Consider the following 19,386-nt stretch of genomic DNA (forward strand, 5'->3'; position numbering starts at 1 on the left):
TCCGCCATTTTTGAAAACTGGGGAGATCCTTGCTGGAGTAGTAGCGGCCGTTGCGATGGCAGCGTTTGCGGTGGATCCACAGGCGCCCTCGCTGGGTGAGTGAACCGCGGCTTCCCCCGTGGCACAGCCAGCGTGCTGTGGACCCGGAGGTGGCCGCCACACGCTACGGAGAGAGCGTGACATTTGGGCGGCAGTACCCGGGAGCCCAGCACTACGCTAGGCTCCGCTGTGGTCACCTGCCTCGCACCCCGAAAGCGTGCACGGGGGCGGGGGCGGTGAACCCCTGGTTGCGGTAGTAACCGGCTGCCGCGGGACCACCTACATTTCTAAGTCCTGTTTTAACGTCACAAAAGAAATACGTTTATGAACGCCTGACCTAGAACCAACCTGGCTTCCCCCACCTCCCCCGCCTTTTACTTTGGAACGTGGATCTATTGGACGGCAGTTGATTCTAAAGATTCATCCCATTATTAGTTGGGGAAACGTTCGGAATATGCCGCATTTAGGAAAAACAAAGTAACAGGTTGACTCCCCACTCCCTCCGAGTTTTGTGAGTAATGACAACGGTCCTATTCTACAACTGAAAACAAAAACAACCTGTCCACAGTTTGGTAGACGTATCGTAGTATTAGTTTATAAATCGCTGAGCTTTTAAAGTGAGTAAGCATTGTATATATTGTGCAAAATTAACTTTGTAGATTCAAATGCCTTGTAATGCTTGCCACATTTTGAACAAGAAGTTGCTTTACGAATAGTGTAACTTTGCTGGGCGGCTGTGCCGCACGCCTTTGATTTGAGCATTTGGAAGGCAGAGACAGATCTCTTGAGTTTAAGGCCAGCCTGCTCTACAGATGGAGTTCCAAGACATCTAGGAGTATATACCGGGAAACCTTGTATCAAAAACAAAACAAGCAAAAAACAAAAAACAGACAAAGCAAACAAAAAGCAAAAGGGGAAAAAAGAATAATGTAACTTGATTTTTTTTTAGTGCATCATAAAAACTGAATCAATAATGTTAATTATGTAGATACACTGTTGCATTAAAACTTGTTTATAGATTTTCTTTTTATGCTATTTAGAGATCAGGATACTTCATTAGCAGTTCTAGATTTTTTTCTGTTCAACTGTGATATTTTGGAGAGCATATTTCCAGGTGTAATAAATGTGAAGAAACACATTTTAGTCTGTTACCCAGGTTAGGGTCTGACATTGTCTGATGTTAACTGTTGAGAGTCAGATGCACATTTTTCAGGTGTCTGCTGGTCTGGATCTCTAGCACAGTGAAGAAATGGATGGTAGAGTAATATTGTGATTACAAGATCATTTCACATTTTGGGAAGAATTTTTAATAGCTTTTAAAATGAATTCAACTAAAGTTCATAATATTTAATTTTTTTGGGTAAATTATTCAACTTTTATCATAAATTGCTGTATCTGTTTGCGAAGTACTATAATGGAGACCGCTTCATTTTATTTCCATTTTTGATTAATTTAGGATCTGAACCAATGATGTTGGGTTCACCTACATCTCCGAAGTCAGGCGTTAATGCCCAGTTCTTACCTGGGTTTCTGATGGGGGACCTACCAGCTCCAGTGACTCCACAGCCCCGATCAGTTAGCGGCCCCTCAGTAGGAGTGATGGAGATGAGGTCACCTTTACTTGCAGGTGGGTTAATTGCTTTCGGTGGTTTTGTGGTACATGGGTATGCATAGTAGAGTTTCAGAGAAGTAATGGTGGAGCACTCTTCATCATCCACACGTCGTTATTGGTTTTAAAATACTTTTATGATAAAGCTATGCCTTAGCCCAGCCTGGTAGTGAGCCCTATAATCCAGCATTCAGGAGGTTGATGTAGAATTGTGAGTTCAAGACTAGCCTGGGTCACAAAGGCTATTTTAGGCAAGCTGGGGCTATAGGGTAAGACCCTCTCTAAAAAGTCTTACAGAGCCAGGCATGGTGGTGGAAGTCTATAATCCATCATCTAGGAAATAAAGGCAAGGGGATTGGGTGTTCAAGGACATTCTTCCCCTCATTGGGATTCTCAGAGGTCAGCTCGGGCCATAGGAGACCTGTCTCAAAACAATAAAATACAAACTAATAGGGAACTACCAGAAAACCCCACAAGAAATGGAGGTATACTTTTTTCCCCTCAGGCTCTTGACTAAGTGGTAAGGGACTCTGTGTGCTAATCCTTTTATATTTTTCCCATTAAAGAGTCAGCTTGGGCCTGGAGAGATGGCTCAGCGGTTAAGAGTGCTGAATGCTCTTCCAGAGGTCCTGAGTTCAATTCCCAGCAACCACATGGTGGCTCACAACCATCTGTAATGGGGATCCGATAATCTCTTCCGGTGTGTCTGAAGACAGCAACAGTTTACTTACATGAAATAAATAATTAAATCTCTAAAAAAAAAAAAAAGAATCAGCTTGATAGGTAGAAGAGCTCCATTTTTCAAATATATATATTGATTTATAAAGTTTCAGAAGAAGAATCTGAAACTCAATAGTAATTGGACAAACTTGCTCTTTAGTGGTAGTATGATGCTGACCCCAGGTCAGTTTCGTTTTCTAGTCTGGACTCTGAGGCTGAGGCTGTTGAAGCTGTTCAGTGGCCTGTGAAGGCTGGGGTTATTTTATTGTTTACCATTGCTTTTTTGACAAAAAGGTTGTCCTTTTTCTCTGTTAAATAGGATCTGTTTAATTTTGATAGTCAAATTCAATGTGGGGGTGATTTAAATTATTCAGGTAAATATATAATGGAGTTGTTTGATACCTACTTTCAAGGAAATGGGTTATATTTCCTTTTGAGACAGGGTTTTGATATGTTGTCTATCCTGGTCTTGACCTTGTTGTAATGATCTGCCAACTTAGCCTCCTGGGTAGTTATGACCAAGGGCATTAATCGCCATGTGTGGCCCTGAGATTGATCACATTGAGTATTGAATGTTAAGCATATAGTAGAAAAAGCAATGTTACATGTGTTTTTTAAAAACTAAAGTTTCCAATAGCAGTTTATTCCGAAACCTTTGGTTCAAAGTGCGTTCTGCAGCTCATCAGCATTGTGACATCACTTGGCAGCCATCAGAGGTGTAGTCACAGGTTCCACACGCACTATTTATTTGAATCAGAGCCTGACTTCAAACAAGAGCCCCAGGTGACTGAAACATTAAAGCATGGGGCCTGGAGAGATGGCTCAGTGGTTAGGAGCACTGACTGCTTTTCCAGAGGTCCTGAGTTCAAATCCCAGCAACCACGTGGTGGCTTACAACCATTTGTAATGAGATCTGATGCCCTCTTGTGGTGTGTCTGAGCCATCTCTCCAGCCCTACAAAAACCACAAACTTAATATACCTTGTAAGAGAGATGAACAGTTACCTTGTTTTTCACTTGTTTTTGTACCTTGTAGGAGGCTCACCACCACAGCCAGTTGTACCTGCTCATAAAGATAAAAGTGGGGCTCCGCCTGTTCGAAGTATCTATGATGACATTTCCAGCCCAGGACTTGGATCAACACCTTTGACTTCAAGAAGACAGGTGATAAAAACGAATTCCCATGCTGAATAGGTGGTTATATTGTGATATTGTGTGGTTACACAGTAAGGTCAGTAATTAGAAAGCTTCCCTTAATACTAATTCTGAAGTAACCATGAGCATAGAGTAAAGATTAAGTACATATGTACTCAGTTAACATGAAATGTACTTAATATGTCATAGGATCCTAAGGTGGGCATGGTGGCATACACCTGTAGTCGCAGTACTAGGCAGGCTGAGGCAAGGCAGCCAGGGGCACGAAGACTTTGAGGCTGCCCTCTTCTTATTTATTATTTTTAATTTTTTTATTAGATTCTCTCTGTATTTACATTTGAAATGTTATCCCCTTCCCCTACCCCGTTCCCATCCCCCCTCCCCCTATACTTGTCTTCACAAAGGTGCACTAGCCCCCAGTCACCCTCTCCACCTCAGTGCCTTGGCATTCCCCTACAATGGGAAAACGTACCCTCACTGGACCAAAGGCCTCTTCTCACATTGATGCCAGACACTGCTATTCTCCACTACATATGCAACTGGAGCCATGGGTCTCTCCATGTGTGCTCAGTGGTTGGTGATCTAGTCCATGGGAGCTCTGGAGGATTTGGTGGTCGACAAAGTTGTTCTTCCCATGAGTCCACAACCCCCTTCAACTCCTTCATTCCCCGCTCCCCACCTCCAGCACCCTCACCGGGGTCCCAGAACTCAGTCTGATGGTTGGCTGCAAGCATGCTCAGCTGCATTACTCTGGCAGAGCCCCTGAGGAGGCACCCCTATCTGGTTCCTGGAAACTGGCCTCTTCTATATAGTAAGATCCTGTAATTGCCCAAAAAGGAAGGTGCTAGACTATAGATTGTTTTCTCATGTAAGTAGTTCTATGGGCTAGGTATATCTTACTAACCTGTCCGTGTTCCTAACCTGATTATTGTAAATGTAGAGTATAAGTCATTTCACTTGTTTAAGCATAGGATTTGTGGGGATTTTTTTTTTTTTTTTGAAAAAAGTAAGTAAAAATTTAGTATTGTATTTGGAGGTTGAATGTTTAATAATGATTTGAGTGCTTTGTCGGTGGTAGTTTTGAGATGGGGTATCACCATGTAGTTCTGGCTGGCCTGGAATTTTCACAGATCTCTGTTTCTGCCTCTCATGTGCAGGAATTAAAGGTATGTGTCATCATGCCTAGCCTGAGAGCTTTGTTTCATTATTATTTTATTTACATAAGGCCAGTATTCTTTTACTAAAGAAACTGCCTCCTGCAAATTTAATCATTTAGTATTCAGTCAGTGTGTGAGGATTCTTGGTGCAGGTGTGCAATGCCATGCCTGGTTTGTACGGTTACATTGTTAATGGTCAGTGCTGTTCTAGGGTTACCGCTTCCAGAGCATCCTGAGTGGGGATAATTCCAAAGGTTAAGTAAGATCCGATGTGCAGCTTAGTGTGAGAATCAGTGGCTTCTGGATTCAGGACTTACTCTCATTATTCTTCTGATTCATGGAAAGAACTAGCATTAGTTACTAACGCATTTGAAATGTTGACAAGACTTATACATATAGCATATACCAGTGTTTGAATTTGAAGTATGAACGTTATTAATAGAAGAAGGCCTAAATTAGTTACATTCCCAAGATACTGTGCTCAGCTCTGGTTTGGATCAGATAGTTGGATAGTGGGTGGGTTTTTTGTTTCTTTTCTTCTGTTTATAGGAGGATTTAAAACAGATTTATTTTTATTTGTGAGTATGTGTGTATTGCTTTGTGGATATGTGCTACGGTGTGAGTGCCTTGGGAGGTCAAAAGACGGCCCTGGATCCCCTTGGGCTGGTCTTAGAAGCCTCTGCAAACTGTCGGTCATGGTTGCTGGGAACTGAACTCAGGGCTTCTGGAAGAGCAGCAAGTGCTTTTAATATCTGAGTCATCTCCAGCTTCTATTTTTTTTAATGACTTTATTTTACAAAACAAAGATAAATGTACAGATTTTAAACATTTTTTGCTTAAAATTATACATTTTTGTCAGTACTGTTTTTTCAGACATTGAAATAATTTTTACATAAAACCATGTGAATATATTTTTTTAGTCAGTACTTGATTTTTTTCAAGGGCTTGACAGTATGCATTGAAAACCTAATAGTTACAATAAGCGTAAAGTACATGCAAAACAAAACGCAACATGGAAATAGTCAAAGTCTTCTTGTTTTGTAAATATATGTATATTTTTTTGTTTTCTTTATTTCTTGGACTTCATACAGTCTGTGAGTTGTTTCTGGGGGAGTGCAAGCCTCTGGGGTTAGCATCCCACTATCAGTGACTGCATATTATGTCTGTTCTTTTGTGACTGGGTTATCTCAGGATGATATTCTCTAGATGCAGCCATTTTCTTAAGAATTTGGTTAAGTCATTGTTTCTGGTGGCTGAGTAGTATTCCATTGTGTATATGTACCACAATTTTTGTATCCATTCGTCTTCTGAAGGACATCTGGGTTCCTTCCAGCTTCTGGCTATTATAAATAGAGCCGCTATGAACATTGTGGTGCATATATCTTTGTTGTGTATTAAAGTGTCTCTGGGGTATATGCCCAGAAGTGGAATAGCTGGGTCTTCAGGTAGTACTATATCCAATTTTCTGAGGTATCGCCAGACAGATTTCCAGAGTGGTTGTATTAGCTTGCAACCCCACCAACAGTGGAGAAGTGTTCCTCTTTCTCCACAGCCTTGCCAGCATCTGCTGTCATCTGAGTTTTGGATCTTGGCCAATCTGACTGGTGTGAGGTGGTATCTCAGGGTTGTTTTGATTTGCATTTCCCTGATGGTCAAGCTTCTATTAATGGATTTCTAAGTCTAAATATTTTCTTACTTAGAGATGCTTAATAATATTTTTTTAGTAATATTTTACTGAGTGTTAATAAGTTCTCTTTTGTTGTCATTTGAATGTTCTGTTTTATAGTATGTGTGTTTAAAATTGCATTATTTTCCTCTTTTTCTGTGTGATTTGATGAAGAAATTATCATTATATCCATTAGTTTGAATATTGTTCATTGTGAAATAAGACCAAATAGCTACTATGTTGCTATTAATTCCTATACGTTTTTCATTTGCCAGTGTAACTTCTTTTAAATTGGGTTTTTATTTATTTATTTATTTTTGTGTGTGTGTGTGTGGGCACACAAGTGCTGAGATGCACTGTGGAGACCACGGGATGCTCTCTTCCCACCATGTGGGTTCTGGGCATTGAACTAAGGTGTTAGGCTCATCAGCAAGAGCACTTAACACTAAGCCATCTCACCGCCTCAGGTCTCCAGCCTCAGGTCACCAGGAGCCAAAGGAAGTTTGATCTTGCCATATTTTTGAGTTAATGGAGACAGCTCTAGTTAGTAGTAAATTATAGGAATTTAGTTGTCTTAAGTCTTAAGACACCTGTTGAATTTTAGTGATTACTGTGTTTGTGTCTGGTTAGAACTGTGTTTTTAACTTAGCACTCTTTTCATGTAGGCAAACATTTCCGTGTTGCAGAGTCCTCTTGTTGGAGTTACAACTCCTGTGACTGGTGAGTTCTTACTCAGTGTTTGCTTTCTGCTCTGATGTTCACCCTCACCTTCACTCTTTAAACTTGGAGGCTGCCTGAGACGCCAGTAGTCTTTAGGAAGGCAGTGCTTTGTGGAGAATGCTTTGAATTTACAGCTAGGCTAGTCTTCCAAAAGCATTAAGAATTTAAGAATGCATACTTAATAGAGTTTTGAAGTAGTTCTTGAGTTATTAAAAGCCGTATAAAATAGAGTTGCCACCGTGGAAAGAATACTCACATCAAACAATATACGTGTTTTAAGGGATATTGACACTGAGCTGTAAGCCTAACAGCCACTGAGTTTAATCCCTGGTTTGTCTTTAACAGCATTCTAATTTCTCTCAGTATCATTCTTAGGACATGGTCCTTAATACATGTTTACCATTCCCATGTATTCAGCTGCTCAGAAACAACTTGTGTGAAAAGAACTAACACAGTAGATAATCCTCAAATAGACAACAGGGTTTATGTTTATTAACAATAAGAAGATTAGAAATCTCATTAGAAATTAATATGTTTTGTGTAGAGGGGAAGGTATGGGGTAGAAGGTATTTAAAGGTTTTGTGTGTGCATGTGAGTGTGCTTGTGTGTGTGTGTTTGGAGGGATGGGACCTGAGTGTTGCTAATATGTAGCTCAGGCTAGTCTCCTAACTCCAGCCCTCCTGTCTCAGCCTCTTGGGTGTTGGATTATAGCTGTGCCAGCTGTCTGGCTGGGCTTGGAGTTTTCTAGAGTAGTGTTTGCTGTTGCTATTTTATTAGTTACATATACGGAGCAATGGCTTAAGTTGGACTGTGTATTGTGCTGTTCTGAAGATCGAGAGCGTGCCATAGTTCTTAGTGTGCCAAATGAGGGCGTTGGAAAGGCTGTTGTAATTTGTGGAGGAGGCTACTGTGAGTACAGTTTCCACCCTTTCTGTTTCTAGAGATGGCTCACTTTCCTTGGGTGATGGTCCATTTCTTCCACTTTCAGTGTTAGCAGTTACTCTTAGGTCTCACTATGAGGCTTTGGATGTCATGGACCCTGGCTGTGTAGATTAGGCTGGCCCCAGTTCACAGAGATAGACCTCTGTTTCCCAAGTGATGGGATTAAAGGTGCGTACCACCACACTGAGCGTTCTTGCAGTTACATCTCAATTCCTTTATTTATTTAGTAGCTCTATGAATATATATATTGTCCTCCCGAATCTGTTAAAAGGACCACCTGCAGCTATGATTTCTTTCTGCCAAGTACAATAGTCCCCATATTCAGGAGGGGTCAGGTTATGAACATCATTGGGGCATTAGTTTACCTGTTCATAGGTAGGAGAAAAATTTTTTTTGTTCCAAAACTGGAAGTGAGGGAGGTAAAGAAAAAATGTTCTAGACAGAAGGAAAGGGAACAGCTGATTCTGAGAGCCTTTCACGTAAGTTATGAAAACATAGACTCATTTGGTAACCTCTAAGTTTATATCCAATCCATCTGAGGATATGAAAGTCCTGAATGTCCTCACACCCACAGCCTGTCTGAAGTGAGGATAAACTGGTGGGTACTTTCGTTACCAGTTAAGATGTGAGGTACTCAGGGATCCAAATGTTGGCTGGACCATGGATGAGGTGCCCAGTGAAGCACAGTTAACAGCACCACTGCTCCCTGGAAGGTTTCTGTTACTATACCAGCTTCAGGCACGGTTCTGTTACTTGTTTTAAGCTGAGAACATCATTCTCTTGGCTGTTTGCTGTTTCGGGATAGTGAACAACTGTTGTCCTAGGATTCACCTTCATTTTCTGTGTTGAGCTTGTTTTCATAATGATTTATCTCCATTTCCTTTATTCTTCATAGTTTTAGCAAAGCTCATGTTTGAGTAGTTTTATCATAAAGGTTGCTGAATAAGTAAAACTCAAACTCGGGGGGAATTGCTCCTTTTTAATCCTGTACGAGATTGGAATTTCAGAGACAAAGTTCCTTGATCATGTATTTTCTAATGTTTTGTGGAAGTTATTTACCACAACAGTTCATGGCTGTCTTCAGACAAACCAGAAGAGGGCATTAGATCTTATTACAGATGGTTGTGAGCCACCATGTGGTTGCTGGGATTTGAACTCAGGACCTCTGGAAGAGCAGTCAGTGCTCTTAACCGCTGAGCCATCTCTCCAGGCCTTACTGGGGTACTGATAGATAGATTTCTTAAGGCTGAAGAAGTTCTGTATGTATCTTGGATGCTTGTTTGCTTTCTTTTACCTTCTATCTTTGGGGAATTCCTTTTGTTTGTACTTAGATCCCTTGAAGATTTGAACTTTTGTTTTTCTCCTCTGTTACCATTCACATTTGTATGCTGCCTTCTCAGAGACTTCCTCCTCAAGGAGTCTTCTCTGTGGCGTCTTCATTTCCACTTGTTTTCTTTGAAGGAAGTTGGAAAATTCTAACATCCTGTTTTCTTAAAAAGATGTCTCACCAGCTGAGGTTAATAGTACTCTTACATTCTGTTCCTTTCTAGTTTTTTATACTTATTTTGTCCTTGTTGTTGAGAGCATACTTATTGAACATGACACTAAAAAGCCTGCCACATGAAATCTTTTACATAGGCAGGGATTGGGATTGGGGTCAGATGAATAGAAACACTCTTGTTTCTTACTGCGTGGCACTATAAGATAATTGGATAATATGCCGAATATTTTGGGTTGAGACGCTGGGGGGACAATTTTAGCTTCTGTAGTTTTTTTCCCCCTGCCCTTATAATTTTTTTTTTCAAAGAAAAGTCTTAATGGACTTGTTTTTAGTCATTGTTGCCTGGCTCTAGTATTGAGTCTAGAGAGGCAAATTCATTTTTAGTATGCAGATTTTTACCTTACCCTCTTGTTATTTTCACTTACCCTCTTGTCTCGTCTATGAAGTGTTTAGCTTCCATTTCTTTAGAGTCAGAATCTTTGGTTTCATGGGGTTGGAAGCCAGGATCTTCTGGGAAGAGGCAACTTCATTTGAGGAAGTCTGTGGGGCATGTTTTGATTCACTGATTAGTCTGGGCAGGTCTAGCTCATGGTGGGCAGTGCCACCCGTTAGCAGGTGGTCCTGCCTTCTATAAGAAGCCAGCCAAACAAGCCATGGTAAGCAGACAGTGACAGTCATTACGCGGTCGAGATGAGCAGGTCCTAAGCACCACCTTCCTTGTTGTCTGTGCTTCAAGTTAACTTCCCATTTCTCCAACCCTCACGTACTCTGTTCTAAATCTCTCAGTTTAGAAATCTATTTTACCTACTAAATCCATCTGTAATGAGGAAATTGTGGGAAAGTCAAGGCAGTGGAACGTCTAGAGTGATTGCTATTAGTTGTCTGGACGGGCTGCAGGGAGCAGTGCTTCGCTGGGCACCTCATCCATGGTCCAGCCAACATTTGGATCCCTGAGTACCTCACATCTTAACTGGTAACGAAAGTACCCACCAGTTTATCCTCACTTCAGACAGGCTGTGGGTGTGAGGACATTCGGGACTTTCATATCCTCAGATGGATTGGATATAAACTTAGAGGTTACCAAATGAGTCTATGTTTTCATAACTTACATGAAAGGCTCTGAGAAACCATTGCTAGTGCTATTGTAATCTGTCTGCAGTGAGCACGAATCAGTATGCTATCACATTCAGTCTGAGGAACCTACTGTGAGTAAGAAAAATACTTCCTGGTGTAGGTGTTGATACAGTGGCTCTAGAGTGTCCACTGGGCTGAGGAAAATCCTTTATTCCAGATCTGTCCTACTTGTTTTCCTGGTGAGAAGGTGTCATGATCAAGACCTCATTTTTCTAGTGTTCATTTGTCATACTTTCTGAAATTTCTTTAATTTTTCTTTTGTTTTCACTTATTTTGGAATAATTGGATCTGTTCTTTAATTGAAGGATAATAAGGGCTTTTGCCCTCACTTTAATTTGATTTTGTGAAGGATGTTTGGATAGTGATTTGCTAAGGGAAGTATATTATAGTCTAAACTGATGTGGTTTGATAGGCACTTTATTTTTAGCTTAAGCATAGTGTGTAGGTACCGGAAGTTTGAGTTAAAGGAAGTAAAATCAGTGGAGCAATTAAATATTAGCTTGGTGTGGAGCAATTACACTAAACTTATGTAAATACTTTTCCATTAGTATAAGTAATTGCAATTTTTAGATTAGTTGACAAGGCGAAGATTAGATTGCTTATTCATTTGAGACTTAATTTTGATTTGTCTTTTTAAAGGTCATAATGGTTGTCTCAATTTGAGCCTTAATTTAATTTCTTGCTTGAAGGTTATTACATGATAAATAACATAACTAAGCTGCATCTTAATGGTTATATAGGGCATAAAAAATTGAATTGGCTTTATACTAATGTACCTTTTATTGTCTTTGGCTTATTAAAGGCATATCTATTCGTAAGAACTAATTAGATTTTAAAGAGATGGTTGATAAGGCTTATCTATCTATCTATCATTGTGTAGCCCTGGCTGGCCCTCTACCTTGCTGCTATTTAGACCAGGCTGGCTTTGAACTCACAGAGATATTCTTGCCTTTGCCACCCAAGTGCTGGGACTAAAGGTGTGCCACTGTAACTGGAAAGATGTGTTTTTAATTGTGTTTTTGTCTGTGTGTGTGTGTGTGTGTGTGTGTGTGTGTGTGTGTGTGTGTGTGTGAGAGCCTGAATGTACATTTAAGTATGTCCACAGAGGACATTGGGTCTCTTGAAGTTGGCATTGCAGTCAGCTGTGAGTTGCTGATATGAGTGCTGGGAACTAAACTTAGGTCCTCTGCAAGAGGCTTATGTGCTCTTAACCTCTGAGCCAACTCTGCAGTTCCATTATTAATTCCATTATTAATGGATATTCCATTATTAATGTCTCATTTTAAAAATAACTTTTTACCTATTAAATCTGTGATGACATGAAGAATAATTGTTCAGCGTGTTATAACATGTTATAGTTTCTCTTCCTGTTGTGGTGATTTAATGCAACCACCCTAGCAAAAACAGCTTAAGGGAGAAAAGGTTGATTTGGCTCACAGTTCCAGGCTACAGACTATCATTGTGGAGAAGCCGAGGCAACGTCGACTTAAAGCAGCTGGTCAAAGTACATCCACTCTAAAGAGCAAAGAACTGAGTCAGCGCATGCGTGTCTGTGCTCTGCCTTTTCACCTGCATACCCTGAGAAGATAAGCCTTCCACTTAAAGTTACTCAAGCACACCTACAGACCACACCGACAGGGGTAGCCACGTCCTCACTGACACTGCATTGTGTCAACCAGACAGTCAGAGCTAAGGATCCCAGTGTAGATGGTTAGCTGTCTTTTAGGCTATTTGTTTTCTTCCTCTCTCCCCATTTCTTTGGACCTTGGGTATATATACACCCTTAGAGTGGATTTTACCAGGGCTTCCACATGAGCTGGTGTCCCAGTCTTCCTCAGTGTGCTCCATGTGGAAGAAGTGGACTCTCTGCTTTTATCCAGCACCCTGATCAGGTGTCTTTAAACAACCAAGGGTTGAGTGTAGCTCAGTGACAGTGCAGGCAGTGGACTTGTGTGTAACACACTAGGAGTCATCCCCAGCACTGGGGTCTAGGGGAGGAGAAGGAGCTTCTATTACTTTTCTGTTAGGAGTTTGCAAATGTTTAGCATGCTTATGATGGGATTGCAAGTTTGAAGCTAGCCTAGGCTATCTAGTGAAAGCCCATCTCAAAGACAGAGTGACAGATGATCCCCGGTTGTTGATGACTGTCCCTGTATGGTGGTATGAAATGACTACTGCTGCAGTCGTATGTCCAAGTCATTTATATCTCATCGTCAGCTTTTAATGTAACTTACCCTATAAACTAAGTAAGATCTTTGCTTTAACATGAGCCCAAATGTTTTTTATTGGTAACTAACTTTTTAAATTTACTAAAATAGGGCAAAGCATGTTTAGTCCAGCAAATATTGGTCAACCACGGAAGACGACACTATCTCCTGCCCAGTTGGATCCTTTTTATACTCAAGGAGATTCTCTGACCTCAGAAGATCACCTAGACGACACTTGGGTGACTGTGTTTGGGTAAGGATTCTGGACCTGCTAAAAATTACCCCACCCCAGTCTTTGCTCATATTCTTGAATAGTTCAGGAGGTTGGGAAGAGTGGACAGCAAACACCAGCACACCTGCACTGCATTGTACAACTGAACACTTGTCAGCTCTTCCTCATCTGTTTATCAGCTCTCTTCTGATGCTGCTGTTTTGTACTGAGGTGCAGACAGCAGTGCAGATCATTCTTGCAGACTCGTCACAGCCCAAGATCATACTCTTCCCAAGTTACTTAGTAGCTGTTAAAGGTGAGGCTGTATTTTCTAGTGGCTCCTCCTGTACTATAATAATCTTAGCTGGGTTGAACTGGCAGTCCTGAGATATTTTTATAGTCTGTGTCACAGTAGTGGCACCCCTAGTCAGTATTTACTATTAGAAATGTGATGAAACTCCTGATGTAGCACAATAATTTTTATTGCCATAACAAGTTAAGCACCCTAGAAATCTTCCATTTATACAGAAGAAGAAATGTACTATAGACAAAAAAACTCCTCCTCCCCCCACACAAAGGATTACAGCTCATTAAATAGCAAGAATTTCAGCATAAACTGAGGCCTTTTGATTCCAGTTTGGTTTTTACACTAAACCACGTTATATATAACAATAACACATAGGGCTCCTTGAAGGAAAATAGTGGGCATTAAGTATTTATTGGATTTTATTCATTTGATTTATTTTAAAATGTAAAAATTCAGATAGGACTGCATGGTAGAAAGTCAGTCGTACTGTTTTCCTCCAGCTGTAACTGGGGGACAGTCCGTGACCGGCACTGCTCTGATTCTGTGACGGTTCATGGAGAAGCAGGGCAGCCATATTCCTTTGTTTCCTTGGAAGACATTGCACAGCAGTGGCCCTGGGAGTTGAGTTGGCTACTTGATTTTACCTATCAGTGTTTGAAATCTTCTATTTTCTAATGAAGTAGGGGCAGTGTTGAGCATGCATGTTTGTTTCTGTTTTTGGGTTCAGAGTAATAGTGTTGTTTTGAAGATTTCAAGTAGTTAGAAAAAGCACTTGAAATACTTGTAGTTATTCAAAGGTATTTAAGATTTTACAAGGCTGTATCTTATTACTTTCATGTGTTTCCTGAAACACTTTCTTTTAAGGCATAAAACATTTTATTTTGACCATTGAAGGGAAGTATTTCTAAGATACATTATATGTTCCTCTTTTAACTAGTTTAACTTTTCTGTCAACTTGGGGGCTGTAGTGATGAAGTATTATCCATTGTCTTGGGATTATTTTAAGAGTATATTAGGTCTTACTGAAAGTGGCCGTCGAGCCTTAAGCCATGTTTTATTCTTAAAGCATCCTCACTTGCAGTCATTTTTATTTTTTGTGTCTTACTTTCATTTGTTCCCCTCACTTTTTTTCCCCTTTTTTGGAACTAAAAATCTCAGATCCAGAGATATGTAAGTAAATAATGAAATTTGAATTCTGAATGCAGTATTTTATTTACACCGATAGAGGAGTGGCCAAAACCACTTCATCTCTTGCTTCTCACTTTATCTCTTGCTTCCTTGCCTTGGACTCAGAGCTTTCTTTGCCCTACCTTCCAAGTGCTGGGATTAAAGGCATGTACTATATTGATTTTTATATGTTTAATTTCACCTCCCCCCCCTTTAGAGCTTTTAACTTTTAGGTTAATTTATTTTAGTGATTTAAAAATTTTTTTTCTATACTGAAAATAGCTGTTACTGTTTTCCTATGGAAAACCATTATTTGGACTACCAAAGTAATTTCACCTTACTGTAAAATATTCAAACTGTGTAAGACTTAATAAAGTATCCTCTTAAAGATATACCTATTAAAATTTTAATTATTGCCTTTAAGTAACTTTGTAGCTTTGTTATTGATGTCAAGTTTTATTTTTGAGCACTAAATGCCTGAAATCTTAAGGTGATACTCAGTGCAAAGTGATATACTGTGGTTGATATGCAGGTGAGGGCAGGCACCAGATAAGGCAAGGCCTGTGATTAGGCAGTGAAAAAGATAGGCGGGGACAGAGTTTTGGAAAGGTGGAGAGAGGAAAAGGGGGAAGAAGATGGAGGAGGAAGAATCAATTTGGTATTGTAATTTTAAGAGTCTACCCCTCTGGTCCTAATAGACCCAAGTGTTGCTCATCATCATGTGCTGTAGTGTGTGCGCCTGCGTCTGGCCAGCTGGAGAGCTGTGGTAATAAGTCAGGGACTGGGAGCCTCTGGGCACGGAGTAGAGTTGAGTCAGAGGGACTGATGGGCTGACTGTAGAGGGAATGGTATAGTAGTTTGCTTTTGTGTTGATAATGGAAATTGATGGTTTTGTCTGGGCAATTTTTCCCCCCAGGTTTCCACAAGCATCTGCTTCTTATATATTATTACAGTTTGCACAATATGGGAATATCTTAAAGCATGTGGTAAGGCTCACTAATTTATTTTTTCTTCAATTAACATTTTGGTTAAGGAAAGAAAAGTTATAAATTGAAGAGCACTACTTCTGAATTTTGTCTTTTTTTTTTTTCTAAATTTAAATTTAGTTTTTATGTTTAAAGAATTTACTTTAGAGTCTAGAAGACTCAAACTTGTGTCGTATTAACTGCAAAGAAACAGTTAGGGCTGAGTGAGTGTGTCAGGATTCACCCTCCTTTCCTAACATGTGCTCTTCGACTGCGTTTCATATACATTGGTGTTTTTCTCTTAAGCTCTATTGGGAACAGGAAGCAGGGAGCCCAGGGCTTCTGGAGTCTGTAGGAACTTTACCCTTCAGCAGCTTTGAGAGATGCTTGTCCCAGACACAGGACATACCCAGTTGTCGCCTTTGTTACCCAGTTCTCACTCCTACACAGCCATATTTATGAATATAGCTCTTTAGAAATTTCATAATAGTTGCTAGTATAACTCTTCTGTAGGGAAAGTTGTCTATTTTCAGGGAACATTTGCCACATGTTTTATTTTGGAGAGTTGAGATCTGGAGAGGGGTTCTGAATTCTAATATGTAGCTTTTACAGGGGATCAAATAAAAAATAAAAATCAAATCAATTTTGACCCCATGTTTGTGTGTTTGGTGTGGATCTTGTATCTTAGGAAACAATTTTGTTTTTTGCAGATGTCTAACACAGGCAACTGGATGCATATTCGTTACCAATCTAAATTGCAAGCCCGGAAAGCCTTAAGCAAAGATGGGAGAATATTTGGCGAATCCATCATGATTGGTGTGAAACCGTGCATAGATAAAGTGAGTTGCGGGTGACTTAGGGAGACGTAGCTCACTTGGTCTGTATGAGTAGTGCAGGCGCGTGTTAGCGGTGTGTCTGCTCTTTAGCCTCACCACTCCTCCCTAGTCACCATAGGCCAGGACAGGATGCTCGAGGCTCTGCGTGCACTCTTGATTGTAAAGAGCCCAAGTAGCTTGTGCAGGGTACCAAGTGAGGCCCAGACTTCTGCTCAGAGCACAAGTTAGTGAACTCTACTGACTGTTGCTGCCTTAGCACGGACACCTCACATGGGTGCTGACTGACAGCGTTAAATAACTAACATTTTCTGACACTCGTTTCTGTTTTAGAGCTAGAGCTTGTTTTATATGTACCTTTTTAACGTTAGTGGGTAGAATTTAAACTTTGTGGCTTGAAAAAATCTGTTGGAGCACACTTGAAATAAGCACATACAAACATTTTCCTGAATGCTACATTGTAGTTTCCTGTGCCTGTTGCCAGTGCACACACAAACCAAGTGAAGCAGTCAGTATTTCTTAGGTTTTTTTAGGTCTGAAGCCGCTTAGTCCCCGGGACCTCCAGAGTCCTCTTCCCTAGGGCTGTCTGCTGACACAGCAGTAACTGTACAGTGACATGAGTTAGGTTTTCTTTTGTTTGTTCTTGCTGACTTATCATACGGTCTGCTTTAAGATGTTTTTTAAAAAAGATTCATACACAGATACCACGTGTTTTGGTTTTATTCATCCCATTTCTCTCTCACATCCTTTGGAACCCTGTTCTTTCAAAACACATGTTTTGCTCAGAGATTCTTGTTCTTGTGGTATATAATTGAATTGAGGCTGTTTAATGTGGATTAGATCTCAACGTCTAGCTAAGAAATACTCTCTCAAAGCTAAGTTTACTTAAATGCTTTACATGGTCAAAACTAGTAGTATTTATAAGTGTTTTTTTTTTTTTTTTTTTTCTTGTTTTTGTTTTTGGTGTGGGTGTTTTTGAGGAAGTATTACATAGTATTAGATGATGTGTCCCATGTTTCTTGTTTCTTCAGAATGTCATGGAAAACAGTGACAGAGGAGCCTTGTCATCTCCATCTCTAGCCTTTACACCACCAATTAGGACCTTAGGCACTCCAACACAGCCTGGAAGCACTCCTCGGGTTTCTACCATGAGGCCTCTTGCCACCGCATACAAGGCCTCCACTAGTGACTACCAGGTGTGTTTAGAATATATGTAGCCTGTTAACTGTCTCATTAGTTCAGTGTTGTGTGTGTGTGTGTGTGTGTGTATGTGTGTGTGTGTGTGTGTGTGTGTAAATGTTTACTGTTCATTTTCCTTGATGGAACCTTCAAACTTATAAATTTCCCATTTCAAAGTTAGGGCCTTCACCAGTTTGAAAGCTGTCTTTACTTTTGAAGCAGTTTATTTGGGCTGGGGACATAGCTCAGCGGTAGGCATTTTATCCATCTGCCACAGGTAAACTGTTTGATCTCCAGTACTGCAAAGCAAAAGAAAGTTTTAAAAATATTTTGATTAAATGAAAGTGACCAGCTTTTAATATCAGAGGTGAAAAAGTTGTCATTTAGAAAACTGTAAAGAAATTCATTGCGTTCTCAAGAATGGAATGGGGACTGAGATGCTTAAGTTGTATTGGTCCTATCGATGTACTGAGAGTCTTGAGCTTGGGCACAGGTGGTGATGCCTGCACAGGAAGTGTGTGACCTAGTCAGATGGGTGGCTTCCCATTACAGTCTCCTGAAACTTGGACATCATTACATATTGGAGTTTTTGTCATTACTATTTAGATCTGTATTTTAAATTTCTCATTTCATAAGGTTTGGGTTTACTTAGTCAGTTTTCTAATTAGAAGATGTTAAAAATCCAAATTTTACTGTCAGACTTACATAGTTCGGTGCTAGGCATTAACTGTAGAATTGTCTGCCACTAAGAAAGCTAACCTAATACATTTTTCTTCTTTCTTTTTCTTTTTTCTTTTTGTTGTGATGTGTGTTTTTAAATAGGTTATTTCTGACAGACAAACACCAAAAAAGGATGAAAGTCTTGTGTCCAGAGCGATGGAGTACATGTTTGGTTGGTAGTGGAGTGGGAGCTGGACCGAGCCTAGCCGAGGACTGCCAGTTCCTTTGGGTTAGTTGTATAACCATCCTGGCAGGATCCATCTTTACAGTCCTTTGTTTAAGGAAACAGCCCATTTGTAGCTTGCACTTTAAAAGATGGCTGTGACACACCTGAAGAGAATGTCCACAGCATTCTGTGCTTCTGTGGTGCAGTGCATGCTTAGAGCCGTGTCCTCGGCGTCTGCTGCAGTCAATTAAATGATGGAGCTTGAAGTGAGTCTCCCTGGCTTTCATGAGACGGTGGATGAATTTCACAGAGAGTGACAGCTGCTTTACCAAGACACAGTGATTATAATCAACAATTTGAATTATGGTCTTAATTTAGGTAGTATTTAATATCTTTGTATATGTCTAGTGGATTGTCATCTTTTTTTTTTTTTTTTAAAAAAACCATCTACTGCTAATGTTTCCTAATAAACTTTGTCAATTTTTATGTGCTAAACATTTGTTTTTATGTTGACTTATTGTTGTACTTTTAAGAGTTCGCTGATATAATAGAAAACATGTTAATAACTTATACCCAGAGTCCAGATTTCATTACCATTGCATTTTCTCTTATTTGATTTTCTTCTTTTGTTTGAGTACTTCTCAGATTTGAGATATTTTTTATCCAAATATTTGGATAAATAAAAAACCATTTCTATAGAGTTTTAAGTTTAATACGCAAAATACAGGTTATTTAAGTAATCTCTGACTTTCCCAAACTGACTGACTGACCGCTGTGCTTTATTCAGACCTGGTCTCGTGAGGTCGCCACAGCACCCGTCTGTTTCATGTTTCAACTGTTCTCTGTAGTTCTCTGTGCTCCTCGCCATCCAGCAAAGCTGCTCTTGATGAAGCAGCTATGAGAGTTGTGAGTACATAGTCCAGGACTTGTATTTGGTCAGTCGTACGTATGTATGTGCACATGTATGTACATGTATGTATTTGTGCTTT

At 40.1% G+C, this 19,386-nt stretch overlaps 1 protein-coding gene across 1 annotated transcript; it reads left to right on the plus strand.

Moving 5' to 3' along the window:
• NUP35 (nucleoporin 35) lies at nucleotides 1–18,877 on the plus strand. The gene is made up of 9 exons (XM_080928134.1): nucleotides 1–95; nucleotides 1,496–1,666; nucleotides 3,404–3,531; nucleotides 7,011–7,065; nucleotides 12,961–13,102; nucleotides 15,451–15,520; nucleotides 16,210–16,338; nucleotides 17,364–17,528; nucleotides 18,334–18,877. The coding sequence occupies exons 1-9, from the start codon at nucleotides 56–58 to the stop codon at nucleotides 18,409–18,411; spliced, it is 978 nt and encodes a 325-aa protein (XP_080784260.1). The 5' UTR covers nucleotides 1–55; the 3' UTR covers nucleotides 18,412–18,877.
• Nucleotides 18,878–19,386: the final 509 nt, after the last annotated feature.

Source organism: Micromys minutus (assembly GCF_963924665.1).
Source record: "Micromys minutus genome assembly, chromosome: 13".
NCBI lineage: Eukaryota > Metazoa > Chordata > Mammalia > Rodentia > Muridae > Micromys > Micromys minutus.

Bases quoted from the DNA above. Each gene is read 5' to 3' on its own strand.
- NUP35 (XM_080928134.1), top strand. From the start codon at position 56: ATGGCAGCGTTTGCGGTGGATCCACAGGCGCCCTCGCTGG. The intron at 96-1,495 runs GTGAGTGAACCG...TGATTAATTTAG, and splicing joins TCCACAGGCGCCCTCGCTGG to GATCTGAACCAATGATGTTG. The intron at 3,532-7,010 runs GTGATAAAAACG...CTTTTCATGTAG, and splicing joins CTTTGACTTCAAGAAGACAG to GCAAACATTTCCGTGTTGCA.